General features: G+C 45.5%; 1 protein-coding gene across 1 annotated transcript in view; it reads right to left on the bottom strand.

The window, feature by feature from the left end:
- Syde2 (synapse defective Rho GTPase homolog 2) overlaps positions 1–26354 on the bottom strand; it is a 35005-nt gene extending 8651 nt beyond the window's left edge. The window contains exons 1-4 of the mRNA XM_059266392.1: positions 25175–26354; positions 15407–16102; positions 12304–13394; positions 7761–7887 (exon numbers count right to left, since the gene is read on the bottom strand). Coding sequence (XP_059122375.1) covers positions 7761–7887; positions 12304–13394; positions 15407–16102; positions 25175–26354 — 3094 coding nt within the window. The remainder of the gene's footprint in view (positions 1–7760; positions 7888–12303; positions 13395–15406; positions 16103–25174) is intronic.
- Positions 26355–27483: the final 1129 nt, after the last annotated feature.

Raw genomic sequence — 27483 nt, 5'->3', positions numbered from 1 at the left:
CTCATCTTTTGTCACACAGCAAATTCCAGGACAGCCTGATAACCAAGTCCCTGTCTCCTACCCTGGCCTGACCCCCAAAAGTGTGTGTGTGTGTGTGTGTGTGTGTGTGTGTGTGTGTGTGTGTGCGCGCGCGCGCACGCGCGCGTGTGTGTATTCATGTGACTGAGAGTATTAGGAAGCAAAAACAACAGTGTCAAGAACGGACTAGGAAATAACTCCAAAGGGAAGAGCTCTCTCAAACACAGCTAAGGAAGAGTAACAAAGATCCCATGTGGTTAGAAAAGGAGGTTTCAGGGATGAGTAGAGAGGCATATATGTTGCAAGGAAGACAAGGAAAAGCTGCTTCAAGACAGAGCCTGAGGTATCACATGACACACAACAGTAACTAGGTTAGGTAAGAATGGCCATGAACGCCATGGGGAGCAGTCCGTTCCAGCACCAATGCATCATGATCCGGCCTGGGCCCATGCCCCTGTATTTATAAACAAATTCTTCTTGGGAGTCTACCGCAAAGGGTTTTTGTAGCGAGGTCTAGGAGACAATGACCTAGAGGCAATTAGAGATAAGGATTAAAAACAGAAGAGTCGTGAGAAAAGGAAATCAGCTGCCTTGGCAAGCACTTACAGGGAGTAAAGGACAGAGCCAGACAGCTGGTTAGATAAATGGGCAAGACAGCAGAAAGGTCTCCCAGGCCCAGGAGAGAGGGACTGTCATCATCGGGGAAGTCCCCAGAGAAGAAAGCAGAGACTCCTGAGAAAACAGGAAGGGATGGAATCAGTTCACGCTGTCAGGAATTCGTTTGTATCCAACACCCCGGGAAGTAGAAAGACGAACAGAAGCACTAACAGTGCAGGCGAAGACACTGCTCCCACCGAGGGCCTCCAGCTCTGGGGCGGTGGCGGTAAGTACCACGGTGAGGAGAGGAGGATACCCGCACACTGGAGAAGAAGGGGTGGGGGCACCGAGGAGACGGGGAGAGAGAAGACTGGGGGGGGGGGGGAGAAAGGAAAGAGAAAAAAAAGGAATCCAACACATGAGCACCAGAAAGAATTAAATGCTTGTGGGAAACCAGACGGGTACAAAATTTTACTCAGAAAACTAACAATTTCTCTTGAAAAAAAATATAGATCTTTAAAAAAATATATAACTATAGTCCGTGTTTACACACCTGAAGACAACACCCCCCTAAATCGATTACAGAATCAATGCCGATCCTAACAAAATCCCAGCTGGGAACAAGGAGCATAACTCAGAGGCACAGTATTTGCCTAGCATGTACAAGCCTTGGATTTGATCATCATTATCACCAAATAAATAAAACAAAACCCAGCTAGCTTTGTCACAGAAACTTTAAACTGATCCTAAAAATTATATATAAGAAATTCAAATAAATATCCTGGAAAGGAAACTGAGTACTAAAACCTGCCAATTTCAAATCTTGCTGAGTTTCAGTCATCAGTGTGACAGGAAGGCATCAGGACGCACAGCCCAGCAGAGCAGTGAGGAGAGAGCATCATGGGGGCTGGAGAGGCGGCCCAGTGGTTACAGAGCACTTGCTGCTTTCCCAGCACCCACGTGGTAGCTCACAGCACCTCTACCTCCAGTTCCAGGGACTCTAACTCCCTCCTCTGACCTCAGCAGGAGCCACACACGCACACAGTGCACGTACACACGTATACACACGCACACAGTGCATGTACACACACGCACACAGTACACACACACAGTACACACACGCACACAGTGTACATACACACACGCACAGTACACACACGCACAGTGCACATACACGCACACAGTGCAAGTACACACACGCAAGCCAACCACTGACACACAAGACAAAATCAACAGGAAAAGAAGAAAACGGTCAAATGCAACAGGGAAAAAGACTGACAGAAGCTAGAACAAGCAGATGTCCACTTGCTAAAGACTGAAACACTCCTTACAAAACACACAAAACTCAAAAGTGAGTAACAAATCTAAACGAGAAGTAAAAATCATGAAACTCAGACGAAAATGATGAAAATTTTCATGATCTTGGGGTAACAAAGCTTCAGATACAACAGCCAAAATTTTAAGTGGAAAAAAAAGTTGGAATCATCAAAACTAACTTAGACATTTTTGGTTTCAAAGGACACCATCAAAAGAATGAAAAGACAATCCACACAACGGAGGGAAGTACAAAATACTAGTATATCATTGATTAGATTAGGGATCGGAACCAGAACATACAACGAAAACTTCAGTTTTCTGATATAAGCAAACATGTAAAAGGAGCAAAAGTCCTGAGTCAAGATTTCTCTGGGGTAAACAGTCAAAAGGGCCAATAAATCAATGACACATCAGTATTCAGAAATAACTGGAATAAAACGTCCAAAAAACCATCATAAAGGACAGTAAACTGCTAAGAGAAGTTAAACACAACACTGACGGAGAATGGACGGTTTAAGGTAGATCATGTGATTTAACATTAAGATATCAATTCTTCTCAAATTGATATTGAGAAGATAATAATCATAATAGTAATCATAATCAAAAGCCCAATAAGCTTTCCCATCCCCACCCCTCCCCCCCTGTCCTCTCCCCCATCTCATCCTACCCCTACCCCACTCTCCCACCCCCTCATCCTGACCCCACCCCCTCATCCTGACCCCACCCCCTCGTCCTGACCCCACCCCCTCATCCTGACCCACCCCACCCCCCACCCTGACCCCACCCCCTCATCCTGACCCACCCCACCCCCCACCCTGACCCCACCCCCTCATCCTGACCCACCCCCCCCACCCTGACCACACCCCCTCATCCTGACCCCACCCCCTCATCCTGACCACACCCCCTCATCCTGACCACACCCCCACAGCAGAGGCCGTGCTAAGGACAGGAATTGAACCTAAGTTTTCATGTGCTGGACACAGCCTGAGGCCTCAGGAGGCCATCATTTATCCACAAAGTGATTCCTGTAAATTATATAGAACACAAAGTACCTATGCCAGCAAAAAGGAAAACAGTACAGTTGGGAACTACAGTTCCTCTATCAGTTTCCACCACTGTGAAGAAGTATCTGAGACAAGTAACTTTCTGCTGTTGTGTCTGTTCTGTTGTCCCATCGAGTCTCTCTACACGGCCCTGGCTGGCCTGGAACTCACTATGTAGACCAGACTGGCCTTGAACTCAGAGATCCACCTGCACACCTGACCCGAGACAAGCACTGTCTAAGAATAATTTACTTTGGCTCAGGACTTTAAAGGTTTCAGTTCATGGCTGGCTCCCCGCTAGGCCTGTGGTAAAGCAGGAACAGAACAGAGGGACATGGAGAAGGACAGCTGCTACCCTACAGCTGTCGGGACATTGAGGGCACGAGACAGACTAGGGACAAGGAGCAACCTTGCAGGTCACACACCGGGGACACAGTTCCTTCAACCAGGCCACGCTTTCCATTTTCCCACCATCTCCCAGGAATGGCATCAAATTGTAAGTCCACCATTGACTGAACCCTCATGACTCAATCACGGCCCCCAAGGTCCATCTCTGAACACTTTGTCTCAAGGGACACTTCCAATCCAAACCGTAACAGTACCTGAAAATTCAAGTCTCACTGCACAACTTAAACAATTCAGACAGTGTGGCTTAGGCATCACTAGACAGACACAGGCTGATTACAACTCGGACATGAATGTTCACAGCAGCTTTATCTGTAATAACAACCCCAAACTGGAAACAAGGTAAATGTTGGTCAAGAGATGAAGGGATGCACCAATGGTATCATCCACTATATCCAGAGAGTGGAACACTGTCTGGCATAGACACTTGGAATAACACGGGAATTTCAAAATAATTTTGCCAGTAAAAAAAGCCATGTACTTCTGTTTGATAATAAAAAGGGAAAGTCCCTCCTGTATGGTTCTATTCTATAACTTCTAGAAAATGAAGTCAATTTACACCAACAGAAAGATCTACAGCTGCCTGAGGATGGGGGCAATGGGTGATGGTGCCACAGGAGAGACACGAAGAACAGAGGGTGACACTTGTGATACTCACCGTGGCTACGGTTTCATGGTGCACACACATGTGAAGACACCCAGTTGCATACTTTAAATACACGCATTTTATTTTATTTTAGGGCAATTATGCCTCAATAAAGCTGTTAGGAGAGACTAACCACTGGCATTGCAGGGTGGGAGCTTTGCCAGATGGGAGAAACCAACAGGGGCCGTGGGAGGACACTCAGGACATGTGGTGGCAGTATCTGAAATAATGACCACAGAAGGGAACACTCTAACAGTGAGGACCTAGGAGAAAGTTCAAGCACACGTAAACGAAAGGAGACTGACTGAGTGGAAAGGTGACTGGAAAATGCGTGAGCAAGCCTGAAGGTCGGCAAAGAGAGCTGGAATGCAATCAGTTCAAGACGCTGGGGACAGATGGGTTCTGGATGACAAGAACCAGGTCAGATCTTAGGAGTGAGTCACGGAGGTCGAGCAGACGTCAAGGTCACCGGCACAAGGACGGGCACACGCCGAAACCTGCCAAGCACTCGGGAGGCTGAGGCGGGACTGTGCATTTGAGGCCGGTCTGAGCTATTTAGTGAGACGCCGTCTCCATAAACGAGCCACTTGGGATAACAAAGAGCGAAGAATCTAGTGTTCTGAACTTGTTGTTCGCATGTTATAAAGTCATTTAAAATGAGGGAAAACATAACCAAAGATTTAACCAGACAGACTTCACACATTCAATTCTGTACCTGTTCTAAAACAAAACGCTTTGTCTGGAGCATTCTATTCTGTTCCAGACAAAACAACCACTGAAAACATTAACTCTGAACACACAGCGGCATTCACCTCATTCATTTCTTGTGTTTAGACTCACTTAGCTATTATTTTCCAAAATTTCAACAGAAATGTGAGTTCACGTAAACACATGAGGCAGCTTCATCACTGGCCAATTCCCAAGCCCACAGCACTCTCTCTTTGGAGGCACAGCGGCCCTGTGTGTAATTTATCCCAGTTCCAGTGCTATTTCTCAGACAAATCATTTCATTGTTTTTTGTACTTTTAATCAAGAAAGAAAATAGCTCCAAATTCTTTTGAAAAATAGCTTAGCTGAAATGGAACAGTGCAAATAACAGAGGCAAAAACCATGTAGTTTGTGGCTTTAGACTCTCCTATTTAGAAAAGAATGCTACAAACCAGACCTTCACTAACCTGTGTTCATGTCTACAAACATTGCAAGTGTCCAAACCCAAGGATCCTTCTTAAACAAAACAGCCCACTCAAATCACACCTTTCATCTCTAAACACTCAGCATCATGCTGATTTCTAAGCTAAGCCTTCACTGAGACAAAAGTATAAACTTTTGTTATACTTTCCTGGAAATAGCTATCTATAAAATTTTCCTTTCATGAATTCTTAAAGTGAACCCTTTACTAATTTTACAAATTATATATTATCTCATTTTTTTTAAAAGTAATAAGCCTCTCTTTACCAAAAACTTAGTTTCTGGTTTGTTAAAAATTCACACGAGCCAGGTATGGTGGTGCATAGGAGGGAAAGGCGGGCGATCTCTGTGAGTTTGAGGCCAGCATGGTCTACATAGGAAGCTCCAGGCCAGGCAGAACTGCGCAGTGAGACCCTGTCTCAAAAAATAAAATGAGGGGCTGGAGAGACGATGGCTGAGGTTAGGAGCACTAGCTGTTCTTCTAGAGGACCCAGATTCCATCCCTAGCACTCATGGCTGCTCAAAACTCCTGTAACTCCAGCTCCAGGGGATCCAACACCCTTACACAGGTGTACATACATGCAGGCAAAACATCAATGCACATAGATAACAAATACATCACTTTTTTAAAGTTCAAAAGAAATAAATGAAACATTCATAAGAAAGGAACAATACGTTGGTTTGCTTCTCTTGGTAGTGAACTGCTTGAGATCAAAGTTACATCATTCAAGATGATGAGACACACTCTACAGAAATAAGCCACTCAGCACCCTGAGCCAGAACCTCAACTATTCCTAAAGCTGCGATCCTAAAAGTAAACTTCAAGGTACAGTATCAGTACGTAGTAAGTGAATTTCCTTAAATTCTTACCTAAAATTAAATGTGTATAAAATAAGAAAACAAATTAGGAGAGGTCAACATCCACACGTCAAGAAGGAGAAAATGTTAAGACAATAGAGCACACACAACTACCAAGACACACTGAAGACAGAGGGACCACGGAGGCATGTACGGACGAAAGGGTGAGGTCGGGTTTGCTGCTCAATAATCTTGGGTTGGAGAGGATCAAGAGGATCAAGGGGGCAGAGGACAAGTCAGGTCAGGAGCTGTGAACTAGGAAAAGTGGGTGAATGGAGGGGGCAGAGGACAAGTCAGGTCAGGAGCTGTGAACTAGGAAAAGCGGGTGAATGGAGGGGACAGAGGACAAGTCAGGTCAGGAGCTGTGAACTAGGAAAAGCGGGTGAAGGGAACAGATGGGCCTCCCAATCCTCTGCTTCTGCACTGGCCCCGAACTTAAGCAATGAAGTAAAGCCACGGGAAACTGTGGGTGACAAGTGAGACCCAGATCAGCGGTCCGGTTGGGAGCAATCTCAGACTCCAAACCTTTCCCGCCCTCCTCTGGACGCCCTCCACACCACTATGCTGCCTCTCACTGTCTGTAACCTCTGCTGGCTCTGCCTTCCCAAACTTTCTGTCTCCTCCGAACTTTCCAAGGTTCTTCCTTCTTTGCCTGCCAGCAAAGTTTAGAGACTGCTCACATCCCGTCTTTTCAAACTTTTATGGACAATCCCAGGACTGAATTTTCTGTGCCAGTTACTCTCAAGCTCCCATTTTCCAATGCCTCACAACTGCTAGTACTGTTTCCAACGCTATACACTGGGCTGTAGTCACTACTGGGACACATAACCCCAACACATGGAAGGCTGAGGCAGGAGGATTGCAAAGTTGAGGCCAGCTTGAGTTACTTAATGAGACCTTGTCTCAGGGAGGGGAAAGGAACACTTCAATTCCCACTGTGGTTTTCCTCAGCAGCAGATGAGAACTTTCAACTCCACCTGATCTCTCCATTCACATCTCCCACTTCAAAAACTCAACGCATAATCTTTTCTAACATTTCTGCAGCTAAAACATTATTGCTGTTCCAACAGTACATGACCAACCAGGTTTCAGAATCATTTCTCTTGCTTGGCTTTGGATGCCTGTTTGCCACCCCACCCCCCCAACACACACACAAACCAACACCGCCACTCACCCCCCGCCACCCCGTCTCATTACTGTGATATTGGGAGATCATCATGGTTCCCTGACTTCCTTCCTCTCTTCAATCCCCCATATACAGTTGCCAGATTAACATCCCTCAAAACAGCCTTCAATGACTCCACTCCCCTACCCCAAAATCCTTAATGGATCCCTTCTGCCTATTAAATAATCTAAATTCTCTAATCAGATAAGCCATTTCCTTCCTACCAATCACCTAAGTGCCAGTCAAACTGAACTTCCTGCGGCATTTTAGTTCTCTCCATGAAGACACGGGTCTGCTGTAGTGAATTTAATCCGGGTCTCACTTCCCCCATCGTGGGCTGTTGAAGAATGGAGCCATAGCTTCACACCTCCCCTCAGAAAGTAACACTCAGTAGTCCATGGAGAAAGGAAAGTAAGACCGCAGAACAAAACCAAGTCAGACGCAGGTGATAAGAGCGGATTTCCACTTCTTTCCCGCAGGTGCAGTCTCTCCAGAACGAACACAAAATAGAGTCTATGTTTACCTGTTATCACATTGATATCTGGGTACTGGGTTTCACACAGACCAACAGCTTTGCTATCCTTCTCAAAAGCCTCCCGAAGCTCTTTCTTGACAGCTGCTGAACCACACAATCGGTACAGGCCTACAACCTAGAAACAAAACGCCATGTTACAGACACGATAATGAAGGTGATGGCAAAAATCACAGAAAGCTGGCGCTCGAAAACACCCAAACGTCATTATAACACCTCCAATGCAGCTTCTGAGATCTCACACTAACTGATCATATAGTGATGGAAAGAAAATAAAGCCTATTTTAGGTAAAACAGGTTAAAAAAAAAAAAAAGGTAAAATAAAGTCTACTTTAAAATTCATACAAAAGTTACATAGTGCTCACTCCAGGACCTACAAAAACGTACTTGTTAGGTAAACACTGCCAGTCCTTTTCATTATTAAGTCTTCAGAATTATTTGTAGCTTGAGTTTTCCTGCCTGGCCCACAGTCAGGACAAATCTCTATCACCCGCCAGTCCCACAGCCTCAGACCCGACCAAGTAAACACAGAGACTTATACTGGTTACAAACTGTATGGCCATGGCAGGCTTCTTGTTAACTGTTCTTACAGCTTAAATTAATCCATTTCTATTAATCTATACCTTGCCACATGGCTCGTGGCTTACCAGCATCTTCACATTCTGTTTCTCATCGTGGCAGCTGGCAGTGTCTCTCTGCCTCAGCCTTCCACTTCCCAGCTTTATTCTCCTCCTTGTCCCGCCTACACTTCCTGCCTAGCCAATGGCCAATCAGTGTTTTATTTATCGACTAATTAGCAACACATTTGCCATACAGAACTTCCCACAGCACTTCCCCCTTTTTTTTTTTTCAACAATACACACCCAGGGAGAGAAAGCCAACCCGGTCTCAAGAAAAAAAAAAAATCCCTGATTAATCTTCTAGATTCTTTTGAAAGATTAAATCTCAAAAAATTTAAGGAGATAGGGGTGGGGAGGAGTCCAGCTAATAGAATGCCCTGGGTACAATCCCCAGCACCTCATAAAACCTCGGAGGCAGGGAGGGAGGGCGGGCGGGAGTTGATGAAGGAATGAATTAAGGAAATAAGGGGCTGCCACCTACACTTTCAAATCCAAAAGCTATTTCGGAAGCAGTCACCCTGAGTGGAAGGAGCAGTTACAGAAAACAATTTCACAGTAACGAGACACGAACAATCCTTGAAGGCTTGAATTAGGAATCTGTGCAGAGTATTTTAAGGGATCTAGAAGATGAGGAAGACAGATGAAATGACCAGGCTTCCTTATGACTACTCTCTTCTGAATCATTAAACAGCTGAAAGACAACAGCAGAGAGGGGGGCGTGGTGATCCAGGAAAGCATCACCAACAACACGGGCAGATGAGATCCAACTCAGACCACTAGCTGTACCATCTGAAGCATGGCCAAAGACCTGAATCTACTTCAAGGAAATATTCATGTGAAGTGCTCCTGCCTGCAAAAGGATCAACAACACACAAAGAAAACCAAGGAATGTGCTAGAAAGACACTTCTCATTTTCAAAGTCGTAACTGAAGTCCTGAGCCACTGATACTGAGAACAGCATGTTAGGGCTAGCATACCATCTCAAGAAACATGGCGAAAATACATACATGGTACACAGACACACATGCAGGCAAAACACCATGCACATAAAATAAAAATAATTAAAAGGAAAATCCAGGCGTCTGGCAGACATAAAATCTAGAGAAGCCACCTCTCTGTCACAGTCCTAACTAGCAAATAGCACCCATTTTTCTGGGAGAAACCCACAGATAAAGAAAGTCTGATATTTCAAGCTCAGCTATGTTTTTAAAATGTACAGAACAAAGACAATAAAGTCCAAATGATAAATAGGGTCAAGGGAAATGCTTCCATAGTAAAGGAAACCAATTTTCTTATAGTCCTTTTGATAAAGGCCCATTTAAGTATCATAAAATCCTATAGGAAGGATTTATACCTTTGAACTTGAAGACGAAATAAACCTAAGACAGACTAAAGTACTATTTAAGACAGTAGACAATAAGTTGATCAAACGTTTTATCCCCAAAAGCTCAAATTACAAACACAGATTTTTAAAGGATAAAGAAGTGAAAATCTGACATGTCCATCAAAGGAAGGACATTCAGTTCAGAGGCTGACTGAGCCACGAACACGCTTCGGCCACAGTGGATGACGGGCCATGACTGTGATCTCTGGAGTGACCTTTCCCATCGGAAGCAGCAGAGGCAGCAGTGTGCAGAGCAGCCACAAAAAGCCATGTCCATGCCACATCCTCTCTTCACACGAATCGCAAGAACAGTTAGTAACAGGGCAAACAGAACTTAAGTGGTGGTCATGTGCGGCACGCTGCACAGGACAGGTGTAACAAGCCTCTTAGTCTCTCGGGTGGGGAGAAGGGAAGGACCCAAAACAAAAACTTCTCAAAAATGTGCAACTTTCTGAAATGATTTTTAGTTATTATTTGATTATGTGCATAGGCATTTGCCTACATATATGTCTGTGCACTATGCAAATGCCTGGTGCCCAGGGAGGCTGGAAGAGGGTGTTAGGTCTCTGAGAAATGGAGTTACAGACAGTTGTGAGCCACCATGCGGTTGCTGGGCATCCAGGTCCCCTGCAAGAACAGTCAGTGCTCTTAACTGTTGAACCATCTCTCTAGGCCCGAAAGACTTTGTGTGTGTGTGTGTGTGTGTGTGTGTGTGTGTGTGTGTGTGTGTACATGAGTGCAGGTCCTGAAGTGTCAGGGGAGCTGGAGTTACAAGCAGAGATGAGCCACTGGACATGGGTGCTGGGAACAGAACTTGGGTCTTCTGGAAGAGCAGCAAAAACTCTTAACCACTGAGCCATATCTCCAGCCCCTCGAAATACAATTCTCACAGGGTATAGTAGTGCACACCTGCTATATCAGTACTTTGGAGGTGGAGCCGGGAGGCTCAGGAGTTCTGGGCCAGCCTCAGCTCCCTACCTGGTTTAAAAACAACATATAATTCCAAATGCACTGCTGGAAGCTTTTAGGCCCCAGGAAATCTTTATTGTTCCAGTCATTTAGTTATCTGTTCTGAGTATGCACACATGTGCCATCTGTTATGCATGTGTACCCGTGTGCCAGGGTCCACATGTGAAGATCATTTCCTCCTTCCACCATGTGGGTCCCAGGGATCAAATCAGGTCAACAGCCTTTACCTGCTGAGTCATCTCCCTAGTCCAGGAAATCTTTCTTAAAACAAACCTTTCTAAACTTTTATACAAGAATCACTGCTAAAAATAGCAGTCTTTGTTTTTCCTTTTTGGTTTTTTGAGACAGGGTTTCTCTGTGTAACAGCCCTGGCTGTCCTGGAACTCACTCTATAGACCATGCTGTCCTTGAACTCAAGAGATCCACCTGCCTCTGCCTCCAGGGATTAAAGGCAGGCACTATCATCACCTGGCAAAAACAGCAGTCTTTAAGCATCTGTTTTATACACCTTTCAGAAAATAAACTAATAATATAGTACTACTTGGGCTCCTTATTTTAATTTAAATTGAAAAGTTTCTATTTAATGGTTAACTTTAAAGTCTACCTAGTCTCTGAGCGTCTACGCAAGGTGGGGGTGGGGACAGAAAAGGAAACGAAAACCTTAGGAATAAAATGTAGTTGACTGAAGTTGGAATGTAATGTGAATGGCTTGCTTCAAAGAGACACCATAGACTAGACAGAATCATGTGTCTGGGTGGAGTTCTTCCAGAAGGTTACACACCCTACTTCTGGTTACCATTTTCAAACTGTGTTACAAATAAAAACAGGTTTTGTTTCTTCTCTGGGTTGCCTTTGCCATCCTATTTTAGAAGCGTGGAAAGAGGTTTCTATGGTTCAGAGCAAAGGCCGCTCTCCCAGAGGGGCCTGGGTCAATTCCTAGCACCCCTATGGCCACTCACAATGGTCTGTAAGTCTACTTCCAGGGCCTCTTAGGCCTCCACGGGCCCCAGCATACATCATGCAGGCAAAATACCCATATACATGAATAATAATTTTTTTTTTTTAAGTAGACATGTGTTCTTATCAGTAAGAGCTCTCCTTATCTCACGTGCGGCCCCAGAGTAAAGAGCCGGTTAAGTCTGGACTTCTGAAGAATGAACTGAGAGAGTAAGGATGAGGTTCACCTCAGGTCCGAAGCCAGATCCTGTGACCCACTGCTGGAACGCCCCCAGAATTTCAAAGCACAAAGAAATGTGTATTACAGGACCGAGCCTTTCTATGTTATCAGCTTTTCTAGACAAGTCATCGTAGAGAAACCTAGTCCTTTCTAGTCCTAAAGCCCATGCGGTTCTGTTTCACAACATAAACTGTGGAATCATCTAGCAGGCTCTCAAATCACGGGCAACAAGAGCTACGATGTGAAACATACTCCAAAAACCATGCAATACAGGTCCAGCAGGGCTGGGAACGTCTACATTTTTCTTCTCAACCTTTCCTTGAGCTCCTTTTCTCGAGACTTAACAATCAGTCAATAAAGGAGAGAGCAGGGAAACAGCAATACCTGACAACCCCGCCTTTCAATTTCCACGATACATTTCTGTATCAACAGCGGCACCATGGAGCCCACATTTTCCTTCTCTACAACTTTCTGAATGTCAACACCGAACATGACTGATTCTCGGTTTTTATCCAGGCCGTGCAGAGAATTCTCCCACTGTTCCATGAGGGTCACCTTGGCATAAATAAGGCCTCTGGGTTCCAGTTTGACAGCCAGGTGATGGGTCTTTGTCACCCTGAATAAAGAGGGCAGGACAACTGTACCATGACAGCACACTCGATTTCTCCTTGGGGTGGGCTCCCAGCTGAACACCACCAGTTTCAAATGCTGCGCATTTTCAATCTCTATGTTGAAAGTGTGGTCCATGTCTAGAAACGTCGTCCGACAGGTGAGCAAAGCGGTCCTGGCTTTGTTGACCGAGTCTACCTGAATTGCACAAAAGACATCTTTTGAATCTAGCCGGGGTGGCTTTAAACCCTCTGCGCCGTACAAGTGCACACTCATGAGCCCCGATATATACTGGGAACACTTGGGCTGATCGGCGAAGCTGTAATGTCTAAAGGCGTCTATATCTATTTCATTTTTGCTACAACTGCTTGGAGTGGTTTCTCTTCCTTTTCCAAGTCTGTGCTCGGATGCGTGCTTGCTGGATTTGGTTCTGAGCTCAGGCGAGTCTCCGTCACTGAGGTAACCGCCCTTGCAGGCATACTTGGAGTTCCCAGGGGCTTTCTTCTGGTAGCTCTGCTGAGACGACACGGTGGTATCGAGATGGTACCGGCTTATAACGTTCCTGGTTGGGTTCCCAGAGGACAGAGAAACGCTATGAGGCAGCTGGCGACAGTTACATTTGGACAATGACGGGGTACCATCCGGACTGCTTATATAGTGCGAGGCTCCCCTAGCACCCAGCTTCCGGCTGAATTCTGGCAACCTTTTCATTTTCATGGAAAGTTTCCTCACGGTGCGTGGAGATTTTATTTTATCTGGCAAAGACCAAGCCATGGAACCGCCTTTCTTCACAGGGCTGGGGCTTGGAGAAGATGGCTCTAAAGTTCTCAGTTCAGTCCTATTTGTAGAAACTACGATCCCAGGGCCTTGAAAAGGAGACAGGAAAACATCATAAAGAGGAGAGTACCAACTTATTTCTACTCTATAAGCGAGCTGGCTCTCATTTTCACATTTCCCTCCGCAGTCCACTCCAGTGAGTGCAGATCCTTAAATGGTGGCCTAAGTTTTGGAGGAACTGGAGTAGCCTCTATCTCAGGACATTCAGCTAGAAACAACTCTTAACATCACAAGGCTGCTCTGTATTTATACCCTCTAAAGCCAAGTGTTACGCAGAGCAGTGTCGATTTAAAAAAAAAAAAAAAAAGTTAAAAACCCAAGAAGTCTGTAATTTGGGCAGCAAAGAGGCCTTCTTTGTTCTAAAAGTCTGTTAGGATATTCTGTATCAACTAAACTTCCTGGTAAGCTGGTTCTGGCAAAACACTGATAGAATATGCTAAATGATAAACCTTTTCAGTTGAAAAGGACAGATTAATCAATTTCATTTTTGAGTCTGTACAGTTCCTACTAAGTTTTCAAATTATTCAAACAAAATAAAAACATGTTCTCAAGCCGGGCGGTGGTGGTGCACGCCTTTGATCTCAGCACTCGGGAGGCAGAGGCAGGTGGGTTTCTGAGTTTGAGGCCAGCCTGGGCTACAGAGTGAGTTCAAGGAAGCCAGGGCTACACAGAGGAACCCTGTCTTGAAAAACGACCCCCTACTCCCAAATTCAGCATCATCCCAATTACTACATATTCAATTTTCAGATGTTGTCTACTCCTTTAAATAAATATCTAATAATCTTAATACCAGAATCTAATCTTAGCAAAACTATTTCAGGATTAAAATGAACATGTGTGTTTGCTCAGAATCAGTAGACTGAATGACCTTTCTTTAAATGGCTAACATGAAAGCCGCCTTCCGTCCATCCCTGTACCCTAACAACAAGTATTGTTTTTACACAGAAGGAGGACTATTTTAAGCATGCATACTGGGCTTTCTGGTAAACAGCTAGTAAGGAATGGAGTGCCTGCATACCAGACAAAGCATCCCTTGTACTGCCAATCACAAACAGTTCTGCAGGCTCACTGGTCTAGAACACGCTGTAGTAACCAGGGCCCTACTTTATGTAACATTAACCAGAAGGGCTGGCTACTCAGCGTAGTAAACTGCTCTGGGCTTTCCTAAATCACTGAGGAATTTAATCATCGGATTCTCTTTACAAACTGCTAATAAACAGTTCCTAAGCTGTTAATTGTTAAGATGAAATATTTTATATGTTAAAGATTCTACTGCAGTGAAGAGGGACTTTATTAAAACACAAGTGTGGGGCCGTAGAGTCGGCTCAGTGAGTTAAGTGCCTGCTGCCTAAGCATGAGAACCTGAGTTCAAATCCTTGGAGCCTGGGAAACGTCAGGTGTATTTATGTGAGTCAGTCATCAGTGTCGCTACAGCGAGCCCAGGTGGGGGTGGGGTGGGGGAGATGGCGGGGAGAGGGGGGGTAAAGCCCAGCCTGGCACATGCAGTGAGGAACAATGAAAAGAGACCTCCTGCCTCAGACAAGGCGGAAAATGAGGACAGATACCAAAGGTTGTCTCTGACCTCCACGAGTGCGGGAGCATGCGTGTGCCCTGACTTACACACACAGAATTGCTTTGATTTTTAAAATTCAAGAGTTGAACTACTACAAAATTCTACTGTCACTGAAACTAGAATTATACCAAACAGATCACATAACGGCTACGAGAAGTAAGTATAACATGAAAAATGCTTAAATATACAAATGTATGTACCAAGCTAGAGGTGCTGGATCCTCTGGGAGCTGGAACTACAGGTGCCTGTGATTGTGAACCGACTGATGTCGGTGCTGGGACCCAGACTCAGTCCTCTGCAAGAGCAGCCCACTCTTAACACTGAGCCGTCCCTCTCCAGGCCCGCAATGTCTTCACTTTATAAGGACAGAGTATAACACACATACAGCAGACACCATCTATGTTCTGTTTCAGGGACTATCAAAGACTTGAAAGGAGAAAGAAAAGCCAGGTGTACAATCCCTCTTACCTGTAGAAGCAGACCTCCACACGGGGCTGTCCTCTGCCGTCACGCCGTCCTGTGTCCTGTGTCCTGACCTTGGCTTGCACTGCTGCACAACTCCTGCAGAATGGACGGAATCGACAGGGTTAACTCCATTTGACCGTGTGGTCTGGACATCACCTGTGTGGTGTTGGGCAGGACACGGCAACTCTTCCCCAGGAGGCTCAGCCTTCCTCAGGTCTCTAGCAGACAACATGTTCACACTGAGAGCAGAGAGCTTCACTGTGGCAGCATTCGCCTCCTCGAGACTCAAGACACTTGCTAAGCCAAGCTCGTCTTCCTCGGGGATGGGATTGTACCATATTTCTCCTTCGTCATCAGCATCATTGTCCTCGCTGAAGTCTAACGAGCAGGTTCCTGACAATGGAGAGCTGGCAGCTTCACAGGTCCACTGTGTGCAGCGGCCCTGGGGGGCCTTACAGAAAGGCTGCGATGACCCACGTTTGGGTGGGGACACGGGGGAGAGGCAGAAATTCCTTCTGTCTTGACATCGCTTACTCTCTTCCGGACTCTGAGATCTCAGGGTGCTCTGATACAGCCAATTGCGTTTCTTTGAAACGGTGATGTGGTTAAGGGGCTGGTGACCTCTAAGCTCAGCATTATCCTTTATGTCTTCAGGTTCTCTTCTCTTCGAGGGAGACCCATAGACATTTTCAAATAAGTCTGCTTCAAAGGAGAAACAGAGAACATAATAATGTCAGGTACAGCAGGAAAGACATGTCACTTCAGACCAGCTATTAAAATGCTTAAAGATAAAAGTGATATTAACTATATTCACAGATCAAAATCAAATCACAAAAACTTCAATTTTTTTAACCACTGAAACAAAATTTCAATTTAGAAATCCAAGTGGGTATACAAGTATTATGAAATTCTAAGAGGGAAAAAAAAACCCACCAAGCTAACACTGCCTTTACTGTAAAATACGATAGTGCTCAAGTCTCACCCTAAGCAAAATATGTAATTTACAGAAAGTTTCTAAAGAATGCTTTTTTATACAACAGTATGCTTTAGTTGATATCTGAATATTCAACTCAGTGTTAAAAGGACCAGAAGTCATGAGAAAGCACAAGTAACATTCTTTTGCTTTCACAAAGATTAATTTTTAATAACAGTCTTTAAATTTTAACAAAAATTAAAAACTTTAACTAAAGCACAATCATAAGGAGCAGATAAATATTAAACAAAATAGCCCTTTCCCACAATCCAGTGAAGACCTCAGACACTCACATATGTTTATGTGTCAATATAGTGGTACAATGTTCTAAGAATGCTACATTACTTGCAATTAAAGAAGTTTATGCTTCCAAAGAGTTGTGTTAAGTGGCAGTGACCAAGCTAAGCACACATCTATCAAAACCATAGTTCATTGCATGAAAGGTACAGCCACACTTGTGGAAATCTAAGATCACGTTATGTTTTTAAATTATTACTGTTATTATTAAATTATAGTGTTATGATAGTCTGAATGTATGTATGACTAGTTCATCTTGTTACAACAAATAGAACAATGATTTAAGAGCAGTGATAACAACACATTAAGCTATGAGAAGCTTCATAACAAACAAAAAATTAGGTCCATGTATAATCAAGCCTTCCATCTATTGAAAAAAATCCTTTAAAAATGTAAATTTACCATCATCTTTTTATACCTAAACATGTACCCAAATGCAATTAAAACAAAACTTTCACTACAAACTGAGGTTAGAGTTCAAATATTTCTAGATGTGTAATCTAGACCAGCTCTTTGTCTGTTTGTTTTGTTTTTCAAGACAGGGTTTCTCAGCGTAGCCCAGGCTGGCCTCGAACTCAGATATCTATGTGCCTCTGCCCCCGCTCCCCCAGCACTCACTTGGCTCGTCGAGCTCTTAAGGGCTCCTACTGTGTGAGTCACTGATCTACTCAATGAGTGACTACTTTGTGCCAGGCAGACAGAAAGCTGCACAGTAACTCTGAATTCCTGCCCCTCTACAACCTTCCTAATGCTGCCACCCTTTAACACAGTTCCTCAGGTTGTGGTGACTGCCCCCAACCATAAACTTATTTTTGTTGCTACTTCATAACTGTAATTCTGCTACTGTTATGAACTGTAATGTAATATCTGTGTTTTCCAATGCTCTTAGGTGACCCCTGTGACCCAATTCTGTGAGTATGAGTGGTGTTCAAAACTAAGTCTGTCTAACCCTAACACCAGCATTCCCTTCCCCCAGACCACACGACCCACTAACAGTAGGGAAGCGCCTCTCTCTGAACATAAGACACTCGGTATTTTACCTAATAAGGTAGCTGCTGATAAAAGACTGTTGCTATGTCTGAAATACACCGAAAACTGTAAAAATTCTACTCAGAATAGCCAAGTTCTTGTCTGGGCTTACCTAGGTGGTAAACAGAAGAGGCAGTTTTCCAACCCTGACTCTTCCCTCGCAGACGCATGGGAAGAAAGACTATCTCCACCCTCCAGGACTGGAGACTCAGTAAATACCTTGAAATAATTTCCTTTTTAACATTTTGAATTAATCAAAACTCCACTCAAGTGTCTCTCTTTGGAGCTGGAGAGATGGTTCAGCTATAACAGAGTACTTACTCACTGCTCTTGCATTAGACCCAAGTTGGGTTCCTAGCACCCCATCAGGAAGCCGACAGCCCTAACTCCAGCTCCAGGGGATGGCTCCTCTTTTGGCCTCCATAGACAACAGTATTCACATGGACATAGATACATACACACATAATTGAAAAATAAGCCAGGCATTTGGGAGACAGAGGCAGGCAGATCTCTGAGTTCAAGGCCAGCCTGGTCTACAGTGGGAGTTCCAGGACAGCTAGGGTTACACAGAGAAACCATGTCCTGAAAAACTAAAACAAAAACAAAATTTATATTTTAAAAAATTGTTTCTTCGGTTCCTTCTCCTTCACGAAGTCCAAAGACAACAAGAACAAGGACAGAAGTTACTAGGGCTTTGGGCTCCCTGGGATCACGTGCTCTTGCCCAGTGCTCAGAAATCTAGATCTACCTCACATTTCAGTCCATGTCTCTTATGTAATAGCATACCAGACCTGTACGGGACACTGTTTACACATAGCTCTGACACAATTACGAAGTTGAAGCTAGAAGTCGCAACTTGTTTATCTTCTCAGAGCTCCTTAACAACACCCAAATACGTATGGAGCTGGATACATTATTTTGTTCTACTATTGTTTTTCACATAATATACATTCCACACTATTCCTAATAGGCATCAACATGTACTACATTCCAAGGAACTCCAGTAAGAAAAATAAAGCTATTAGCATTTTATATCTAAGCAAGTTGATGTGTTTAATCAAAGTGTAATACCACTAAAAGGTACAATTACATTGTGAGACACTCACTATTTTTGTTATCATGTGTGTCGTATATGAGAGTGTACGAACATGTGTGTGCATCCATGCAGAAGCCAGAGGCTGACATCAGGATCCTCTGGAACTGGAGTTATAGAAGGTTGTGAGCCATCGTGTGAGTACTGGGAAACGAACTGGGTCCTCTGCAAGAACAAGGAAGGCTCTTAACCATCTTGCTTTATTGAGACAGCTCTCTCACTGAACTTGGAAGGCTGTGTATAATCTCCTCTCCCCTCCCTTTTTATGCTAAAAAGTAATGCCTAATTCAATTGCACAGATTTTAGAGTTAAATCTTGATTCAGATCATACATAGACACAAGAAGATGCAAATAAAAATAAGTATGCAAAGTTGCAGAGCAAAAAAGCACTCTATTGCAACTATACATGTTAGTTGCTATAATTTCCAGGTTCTAACTAAAGTGATTTTATTTTGAAAATCTGTAAGAGAATGCAACAGTGGCAATTTTTGGAAAGTTTTTTACTGAGAAAAGTAGGCTGCATAGTAGTAAACTTACTTGAGCCAATTTTATTTTCTCAATAATTATTTCATAATAAAGACAGATGATGCAGTATTACCGGGATTTAACTCAAAGCATCAGCAGACTAAGCAGCTTACATATTTCACCATTAACTGGGAACGTACAGCATCCACAGGTAATCTTATCACCTATCTAAAATCTTGGAAAGAAAGTGGTGTCCTTCCTTCTCTTTAAAATCCTCAAATAAAAGCACTGTTATAAGCATCAGACACTGAAGTCTACGCTTAGGTTTTGTTTAAGAAAACTGAACCTGGGGCTGGAGAGATGGCTCAGCGGTTAAGAGCACTGGCTGCTCTTCCAGAGGTCCTGAGTTCAATTCCCAGCAACCACATGGTGGCTCACAACCATCTGTAATGAGATCTGGTGCCCTCTTCTGGTCTGCAGACATACATGCAGGCAGAATACTGTATACATAATAAATAAATCTAAAAAGAAAGAAAGGAAGGAAGGAAGGAAGGAAGAAAATTGAACTGGCTTGTGCATTCTCAGATAAATCTGAAAGGAGGTGGAGGGTAAGGAAAGACACATTTTCTTTTCCTTTCCTTGTGACTGGCAATAAAAACCCTGGAGCAAACAATATGCTCACATTTGAGACTGAAAAAGTAGAAAGGAAATCTTTGAGACTCTTTTCTTTTTTGTTGTTGTTGTTATTTGTTTGTTTTCAAGACAGGGTTTCTCTGTGTAGCTCTGGCTGTCCTGGAACTCACTTTGTAGACCAGGCTGGCCTCGAACTCAGAGATCTAACTACTGGGGTCTCAGGGATTAAAGGCATGCGCCACCACCTCCTGCTAATAGAAGAGAAGGGGAGAAGAATAAGTAAGTATCGCTTGGGGGTGGGGAGCGAGCAGGGCTCTCTAGCTCAGCCTCAAAGCTCCCCTAGACCTGACTCCTCAATCTACTCAAACTCTGACTGGGTAAGGTAGTATCCTCATGAAGCTTGCCAAATGCCTACACTGTACCGGATTATTTTAGTATTCTCACAGCAGCCAAAGGAAAGAAGCTGAGTATCTTGTCTCAGGGAAGTACTGAAAGTCTGTTGAGAAGTCTACAACCTGTTAACTACGGTTCCTCCATTCCCACCTCTCTGGCGAATTCCAAAATCTCCAGTACTGATGGGTGGGATCAATTCAGAAAACTGCTCAAAAACATCACGTTATAAGCACTATCTACTGATTCATACAAGATTGAAGCCGAGAGAACTCTATGCTCTTCTCTAACTGGGGTCAGTATAAGTATCAGGTATTAAATAGGGAAGTCTTTCCAAAACTGAGGCACAAGAGAACTCCAGACTCTAAGGAGTGGCCAGCCTCCCGAATGGCACCATCTGTTTACTGAAAGCCTGTTAAAATGCAGAAGCTCAGGACCCTGCCCACACTCTAAGGAGGTTTTCCGAGAATCCACAGGCACATTGCTTGAAAAGCATCCTTCTGAAACAGCAAACACCAAACCTTCTGCAGCAGGGACCTAAAAAACATCCCAAGATGTTCTCAAAGGATCCACAGAAATCTCTTTGATTGGGAATCACTGACTTATAGGCGACTTATAAGCACAGGGCTTTCAAACCAACAGGACACCATTTTCTGCTGATTTTGTAATTCTCCCAAGTTTTCCAGTCACCGGCATCCAGTCTTCCATGGCACTCTTCCAAAACAACAAACAAAAAAGCTGCACTTGCTTCCAAAGGCCAGACCGCCAAGCTGTCCCACACGGGATTTCAAGCGAGAAGACTGTCAGAAACCTGCTCACATGATGCTACTAATGTTGGGGGTGCTGGGGAGGGGGAGGGGCTGATGCAAAAACAATAATAGAACCGTAAGAGTAGTGGATGGGAATCTGAAACTTCACTTAAGACGGTTAAAGATCATACCAGCTGGGGGTCTGGAGAGACCACTGAGCGATTAAGAGCGCTGGCTGCTCTTCCAGAGGACCCGGGTTCTATTCCCAGCCCCACTCCACATGGCGGCCAACAACCATCTGTAACTGTGTGGGCACCCGGCACACTAGCGGTGCACAAATGAAATAGTCATACACGTAAGATAAAAATAAATGAATCTTAAAAAGAGGAAAGAGGGGAAGAGGGTGGGGCAGAGTCAGTCATAGTGGCACATGCCTTAATCCCAGCACTCAGGAGGCAAGCAGATCTGTATTAAGTTCAAGGCCAACCTGATCTACATAGTGAGTTCCAGAGCTATGTAGAGAGAGACTCTATCTTCAAAAAACAAACAAAAAGGATCGTACAAACCGAGATCTGGGGATGTGGCTCAGTGGGTACAGTGCTTGCCCAGTGTGTACAAAGCCCTGGGCATGATCCAATTGGGTATGGTCATGCACAGATCTGGAGTTCAAAACCAGCACTGGCTACAAAAACCACAGAAAAAGATCATGCCATCTAATTCACACTACCTTAAGATTTTTAGGTTGAATCATTAACAGCTGCATACCATGTCTTTGCTCACAGAAGCAGCACCGGAGTCAAAGAGGCTCAATAAAGGAACAGCCCAACAGCTCAACCGATACCCCAAAATATATTTCTAAAAATTACATGCTAATTAAAACTAAGACTTATAATGAAGTACAGTTGGCAAATAAACTATGATTCCTTCATAATTTTAAGGCTTGCAGAAACTTGATAATATTTACTATGTGTAATGACTTTAAATTTCTTAAATAATCATCTCAATTAGGAACAAATTGGCCACTCTGTGAACGCTAACACACTGAAATGCATCAGACTGCCGGCATTATACTACCATCAAGAGTTTAATGGGTCCTGGTGGAGCCAGATATCAAAACAGACAGCCACTTGTTTCCATGTCTAATAGTCTCCAAACATTTAAAAATACTCAGATTAGGTAGCTCCATCCCATCACATAGCTATTATATTCTGAATTGTAATCTTATTTTGAAAGAAAATATCCTTATGAGTATTTAGAAAAGGTGACATAAACCCTTTAAAACACCTACCTTCTTTTGTACAACTAAGACTGGGCTGCTTCAAAACTAGACTTTGTATAATTTTTTCAAAAGAAACCAGTTTTGAAATTTTTATTTTATTCTCTTTTGTGTGTTGGGGGAAGAGCGGATCTGTAATCAAACCCAGGTCTTGACCCTACTAAGCATATACTCTACCACTGAGCTATATAAACAACCCAAGAAAACAACTCACAAGAGTACTTAAGTAAAGGGGATATACAGCAAAGCTGGAGAGATGGCTCAGCGGTAAGGACCGTTTGTTCTTGCCGAGGACCTGGGTTCAATTCCCAGTACTCACAAGGAGGCTCACAGCCACCTATAATTCCAGCTCCAGGAATCTGATGCCCTCCAAGGCACCAGGCAGGCATGTAGGGCCCATAAATACATGCAAGCGCCCCCACACATAAATCTTAAAAAATATTTTAGTTAAAAAATAAACTAAATTAAATTGTCACTAAATTCTTTTAAAAGTTTTAAAGACTCTCCTAGAACCCCAACCCCATCTTCTCTGCACGCTGAACTGTGTTTTATAAAACTCCATCCATCTCCTCAGGCCAAGCCATTTAATGAAATTAATTGGATCAAGTCTCTAGAGAATTCTGAGTCTCTTGGACCTTATATGGAGAGGTTTTTGAGTCCTGAGAACTGAGTTTGAATTCCCAGGGCTGTGTGAATCTGTGTACAGCAGTGATGTGAGTCTGCACACCAGCAAGACACCTTCAGCAAACTCCTTTGCTGTCGAGTGACAATGGCCTTATCCTGGATGGGGACAGAAGATGAGAGTAAAATTGCTGTAAGGATCCAGAACGGTCCAGACCAGCACACCATCAAGGAAAACTTAACTATCCACATCCTTAGATACCAAAACAACTATTTTATTTTTACTTCCTCAAGAATAAATGTGCCGGGCGGCGGTAGTGCACACCTTTAATCCCAGCACTGGGGAGGCAAAGCCAGGAGGATCTCTGTGAGTTCGAGTCCAGCCTGGTCTACAGAGTGAGTTCCAGGACTACAAAGAGAAACCCTGTCTCTAAAAACCTAACTCCCACCCACCCACCCACCCCAAAAAAAGAATAAATGTGTGATAGGAACAGAAAGTTTAGGTAGGAGATTTTAGCAGTCTTTGGTTAGATTTATTATAAAATGGTGCTATAGTAATTGCAATATTTGGTTTTAACTTAACTTCTTTTGCAGTTGGGAGCACTTCCAGATTTAATATCATAATGGAAGAAGTAACAAATTCATCCTCTGAGGAAATATATTTACTTAACTCCCTGAATATTTAACTTATCTAAAGTCATTTGAAGGTGCCCATTTTCACAAAGAGTTTTGTTATCAATGAAAGTCACCACAGAGTTGATTTAATCAAGTCAAAGGAGCTTGGAGGTTGTGAGAAGATTCTTAATTGCCAGTGCCTTAGAGCTGGAAAAATGGGGCTTGTTGTTGTCATTTTGGTTTTTGTTTGTTGTGTGAGCTTGGTAAAATGCACTTCTCTTGACAAAGACAAGACTGTTCCTTTACCCGGGTGAAACAGAAGCCATTGCTGAATATGTATTGTCTATACATCATACAAAATCACTGTCAAGTTAGAACTTTTGTGGACATTTGTGTTCATTGGTTGACGTTAGTAACCCAATCCTGTGGGATATGTAATCTCTTCTTTCTTCCTTTTTTTAAAGGCAGGGTCTCACTGTGTTACGGAGACCCACTTGCCTCTGCCTCCAGAGTGCTGGGACTAAAGGTGTGTGCCTCCACACCTGGGCCGGATGTGCACGCTTTCCGTGAAACCCTCAAATACTTTCAAATTACTACTATCCTTAAAACTCTTCACTGAAAGTTCCTGTGTTTAAGGGGGTATCAAGATGCCACTTGGTTTTGATCTGTTTCTTTCACCAGAGAATTTTGATATTTACAAGAAAATGGAGAGATTTCTAAAACTGATAACCTAGACCTCCGGTGATTACCAAAAACCACACGCATACCAAACCAAGGAGCGTGACTACTATATACGGACAAACAGACTTAAAAAGTTTTTTCCTACTATAAATAGTGTTTCCTAAGTTTTCAGGTGACCTTAGGAGCTTGGATATGGACCTGAGTGACGTTTATTTTCACTACAATACCACTATCCCAGGTTTTCTACAAGTGAATGAAATCTTAGCTCTGGGTTTAGTCTGGTTTGTGTGGTGTGTGTAGCCAGCATGCTCACACGCATATCTGAGCTCAAGTGTGAGCGCCTGGGTGAGAAAAAGAGCCTACTAAGTAAAGTGACAGTTTATGAACCCTGTAAAATTCTACCCTGGATCGAATTCAGGTTCACAAACTTCCCAAGTCTTAGAGTTTGCTTAGAGCTACAGAGAAAAAAATCAAGGCAGTGCCGGCCATCTCAAAACCTACAGAAAAAGCCTGAAAAGAACATTAACATTTACTCACTGTTGTCCTAAGGGAGGAGACACGCTGTCTCTTGGAGAAGAGGAGAAAAAAATCCGACAAGGGAAAGGAGGAAAAAGCAGGAAGGGAGAAAGAGGAGGGAAAGGGAGGGCGAGAACACTGATTTAATGCATGACATTGGCAGTCACGCGACCGTCTGCAAAAACACTAGCAGAAGCCCACTTGATAAACCACCAGAGCGGCGGTTCTCAACCTGGGGGTCGCGACCTCCTACGGATCACACATCAGCTATTTACTTTACGATTCCTAACGGTAGCAAAATTATGTGTCGAGTAGCAACGAAATAATTTTGTGTTTGGAGGTCACACACGTGAGTAGTAAAGGGTCGCAACATTAGGAAGTGGCTCTGGAGGCTCACGGCGTTGCTTAGCCTGTTGCCGACAAAGTGTCCTACCTGTCAGTGTGAGTCTTTGGTCCGCAGTCACCGAGAGGACGTGGTTTTCATGCACTTTCCAACTGCCCAAATTTGGAGAGGTTGCCTGAGCTCCGGGAACTTTGGGTGCTGTCCCGCGAGCACGACCCTTCATCCCCAGGGACAGCAAGCGTCCTTTGTACATCCACTTCTGCAGCTTCTTGACTGTCACCGCAGGTGGCTTGAGGAGGGGAGGCCCCTCGGGACGGTCCTCTTGGCTGCTGGATACCCCAGAGGTCACCGCAAGATCCCTATAGGGACGCACCGAGGGCCGGCTCGGGTCCCGGCAGAGGGAAGGCAGGAGGGCGGCGGACGCAGCAGCCGAGTGGCTGCCCCGGCTCCAGCCGTCCATCCCACCTCCACGTGGCGGGAGCTCGTCCCTGTCCCTGTGCGCACCGCACGGGATCCAGCTGTCGCTCGCCCACCGCTGGAGCAGAGGCGGCGGCTGGGGGCTGACGCGGAGGCTCTCGAGACTCCGGCAACTGGACAGCCTCATCCGAGGACTCGGCGGCCGTCCAACCCCCGACTCCTTCGGAGGCGACCGGGGCGGGGACACCTGCTGCGAAGGGCGGTCGCCGCCTCGGGGGCTGCAGGCTAGGCGCACGGCTGCGCCGTGGGGGAGAGGCGGCGGCTGGCCCCGAGCCCGGGCTCCCGCGGGTCCGCCCCGCCGCGTGCCCGAGTCAGGGGGCAGGTCGTGCATGGCCTGGATCAGCAGATAATAGGCCTCTCGCAACTGGGTCTGCAGCCTGCCCGTCTCCAGGCGGCCGCCCTCCACCCCCGGGGAGGAGCCCGCCGCTGGGGAAGGCGAGGCCCGCAGCGCCTCCGCCCCCTCGGGCGCGCAGCCCGCGGGCAGGTTCTCGTAGTAGTCGGCGCCCTCGTCCTCCCCGTCGTCGTCGCCGCTGCCCTCGGGGCCCGGGACGGCGTGAGCGAGCGCGCGGCCCAGAGCGGCGGCCTCCTGAGCCCCGCGAGACCACGGCACCCGCGCGCCTGTGCGCACCCCGGCCTCCCACGCGGGCTGCTCCATGCCCGGGCCCCCGAGCCCGCGGGGCGCCGGGCGTCCCTCGGAGAGCGAAGCCGCCACGGTGTCGGCGCGCAGCTCGAGCGCCCCGGGACCGCGCCGCTCCCGGAGCCGGCCGAGCGTCCTCCGCAAGGGCTCCGCCATGCGCGCCGCCTCAGCAGCCCGGCTCGCCCCGGGCGCGGGGCTGGCTCCGAGTCCCGCGCGGGCGGAGGCGGCGGCTCTCCATGACCGCGGCCGGTCCTCGCCAGCTCCTCACATACTTGGCATAACTCTGCCGCGGCGGCGGGCCGTAGGGGGAGGGCGCGGGCGCGGCAGCGCGCATGCCCCGGAACTGGAGCCGCGACGGGGCGCGCGGGCCGCTCGGCTGCGCTGCGTTCCCGAGGTGGGCGCTCCGGGGGCGGGGCCAGCGGGGCTGCAGGGAGGGAAAGGTGGAGCGGGTCCCGCTGCCACCCCGCCGCCACCTTCCCCAGCCCCTCCCCGCTGCCCCCCGCGTGAGGCGTGGCTCCGGTGCAGCAAGTCCTAGCTTGAGAGTTAACAAAGACTGTTGGGACGGATCGAGTGTGAGTGCAGGTGTATCTCACTGCAGCGATGTTCCAGAGATGTTCCGATCAGTTCCCATCCCTCCCCCGGCCCTCCCCCGAGCTGTTGCAAAGGAATCTGCGAGCCTGGAGAGGTGGCTCGGCTGTTAAGAGCGCTGGCTGCTCTTGTAGAGGACACAGGTTCGATTCCCAGCCCTGGTGGCTCACAGCGGTCAGTAACTCCAGTACCAGGGGTTTGGATGCCCTCTTCTGGCCTCAGCGGGCACCAGGCATGCGTGTTGTAGACAGCCATAGACGCAGGTAAAACAACCATGTACATATAAATAATGAAAAAGGAAGTTTGCAGCAATTCCTTTTTGATAAGGTTTTTTTTTTAATCCTTTATGTCTTAAATGACCTCGGTTTCCTCTCCTTTAAATCTGTTTTTCCTTCTGCAAAAATGATGCGTGCTCACCCAATGCTAATCCCTACATCAAGCAAAACATGTTAAATGGAGCCACAGGTATCAGAGCCCTGGGTACAACAACCGAATTAAAAACACTGGTTTACAACTTTTAAATGTAAAAACGCTAATTCTTCGTTTCAATTCAGTGTTAAGAGACAGCTGGATTGAAATAGAGAAAGGGTGGAATTTGGAAATACCTGTTCTCACAAAACAGGAAGGCCCATGTATTCAGTATAGGAATACCAAATACAAGTCCTTCACACTGAATTGACCTTTCAATGATACGAGT

This window comes from Peromyscus eremicus, chromosome 6 (genome assembly GCF_949786415.1).
Source record: "Peromyscus eremicus chromosome 6, PerEre_H2_v1, whole genome shotgun sequence".
NCBI classification, from domain to species: domain Eukaryota; kingdom Metazoa; phylum Chordata; class Mammalia; order Rodentia; family Cricetidae; genus Peromyscus; species Peromyscus eremicus.
The sequence above is the reverse complement of the archived record's forward strand: the minus strand, read 5'-3'. Positions and strand labels throughout refer to the sequence as shown.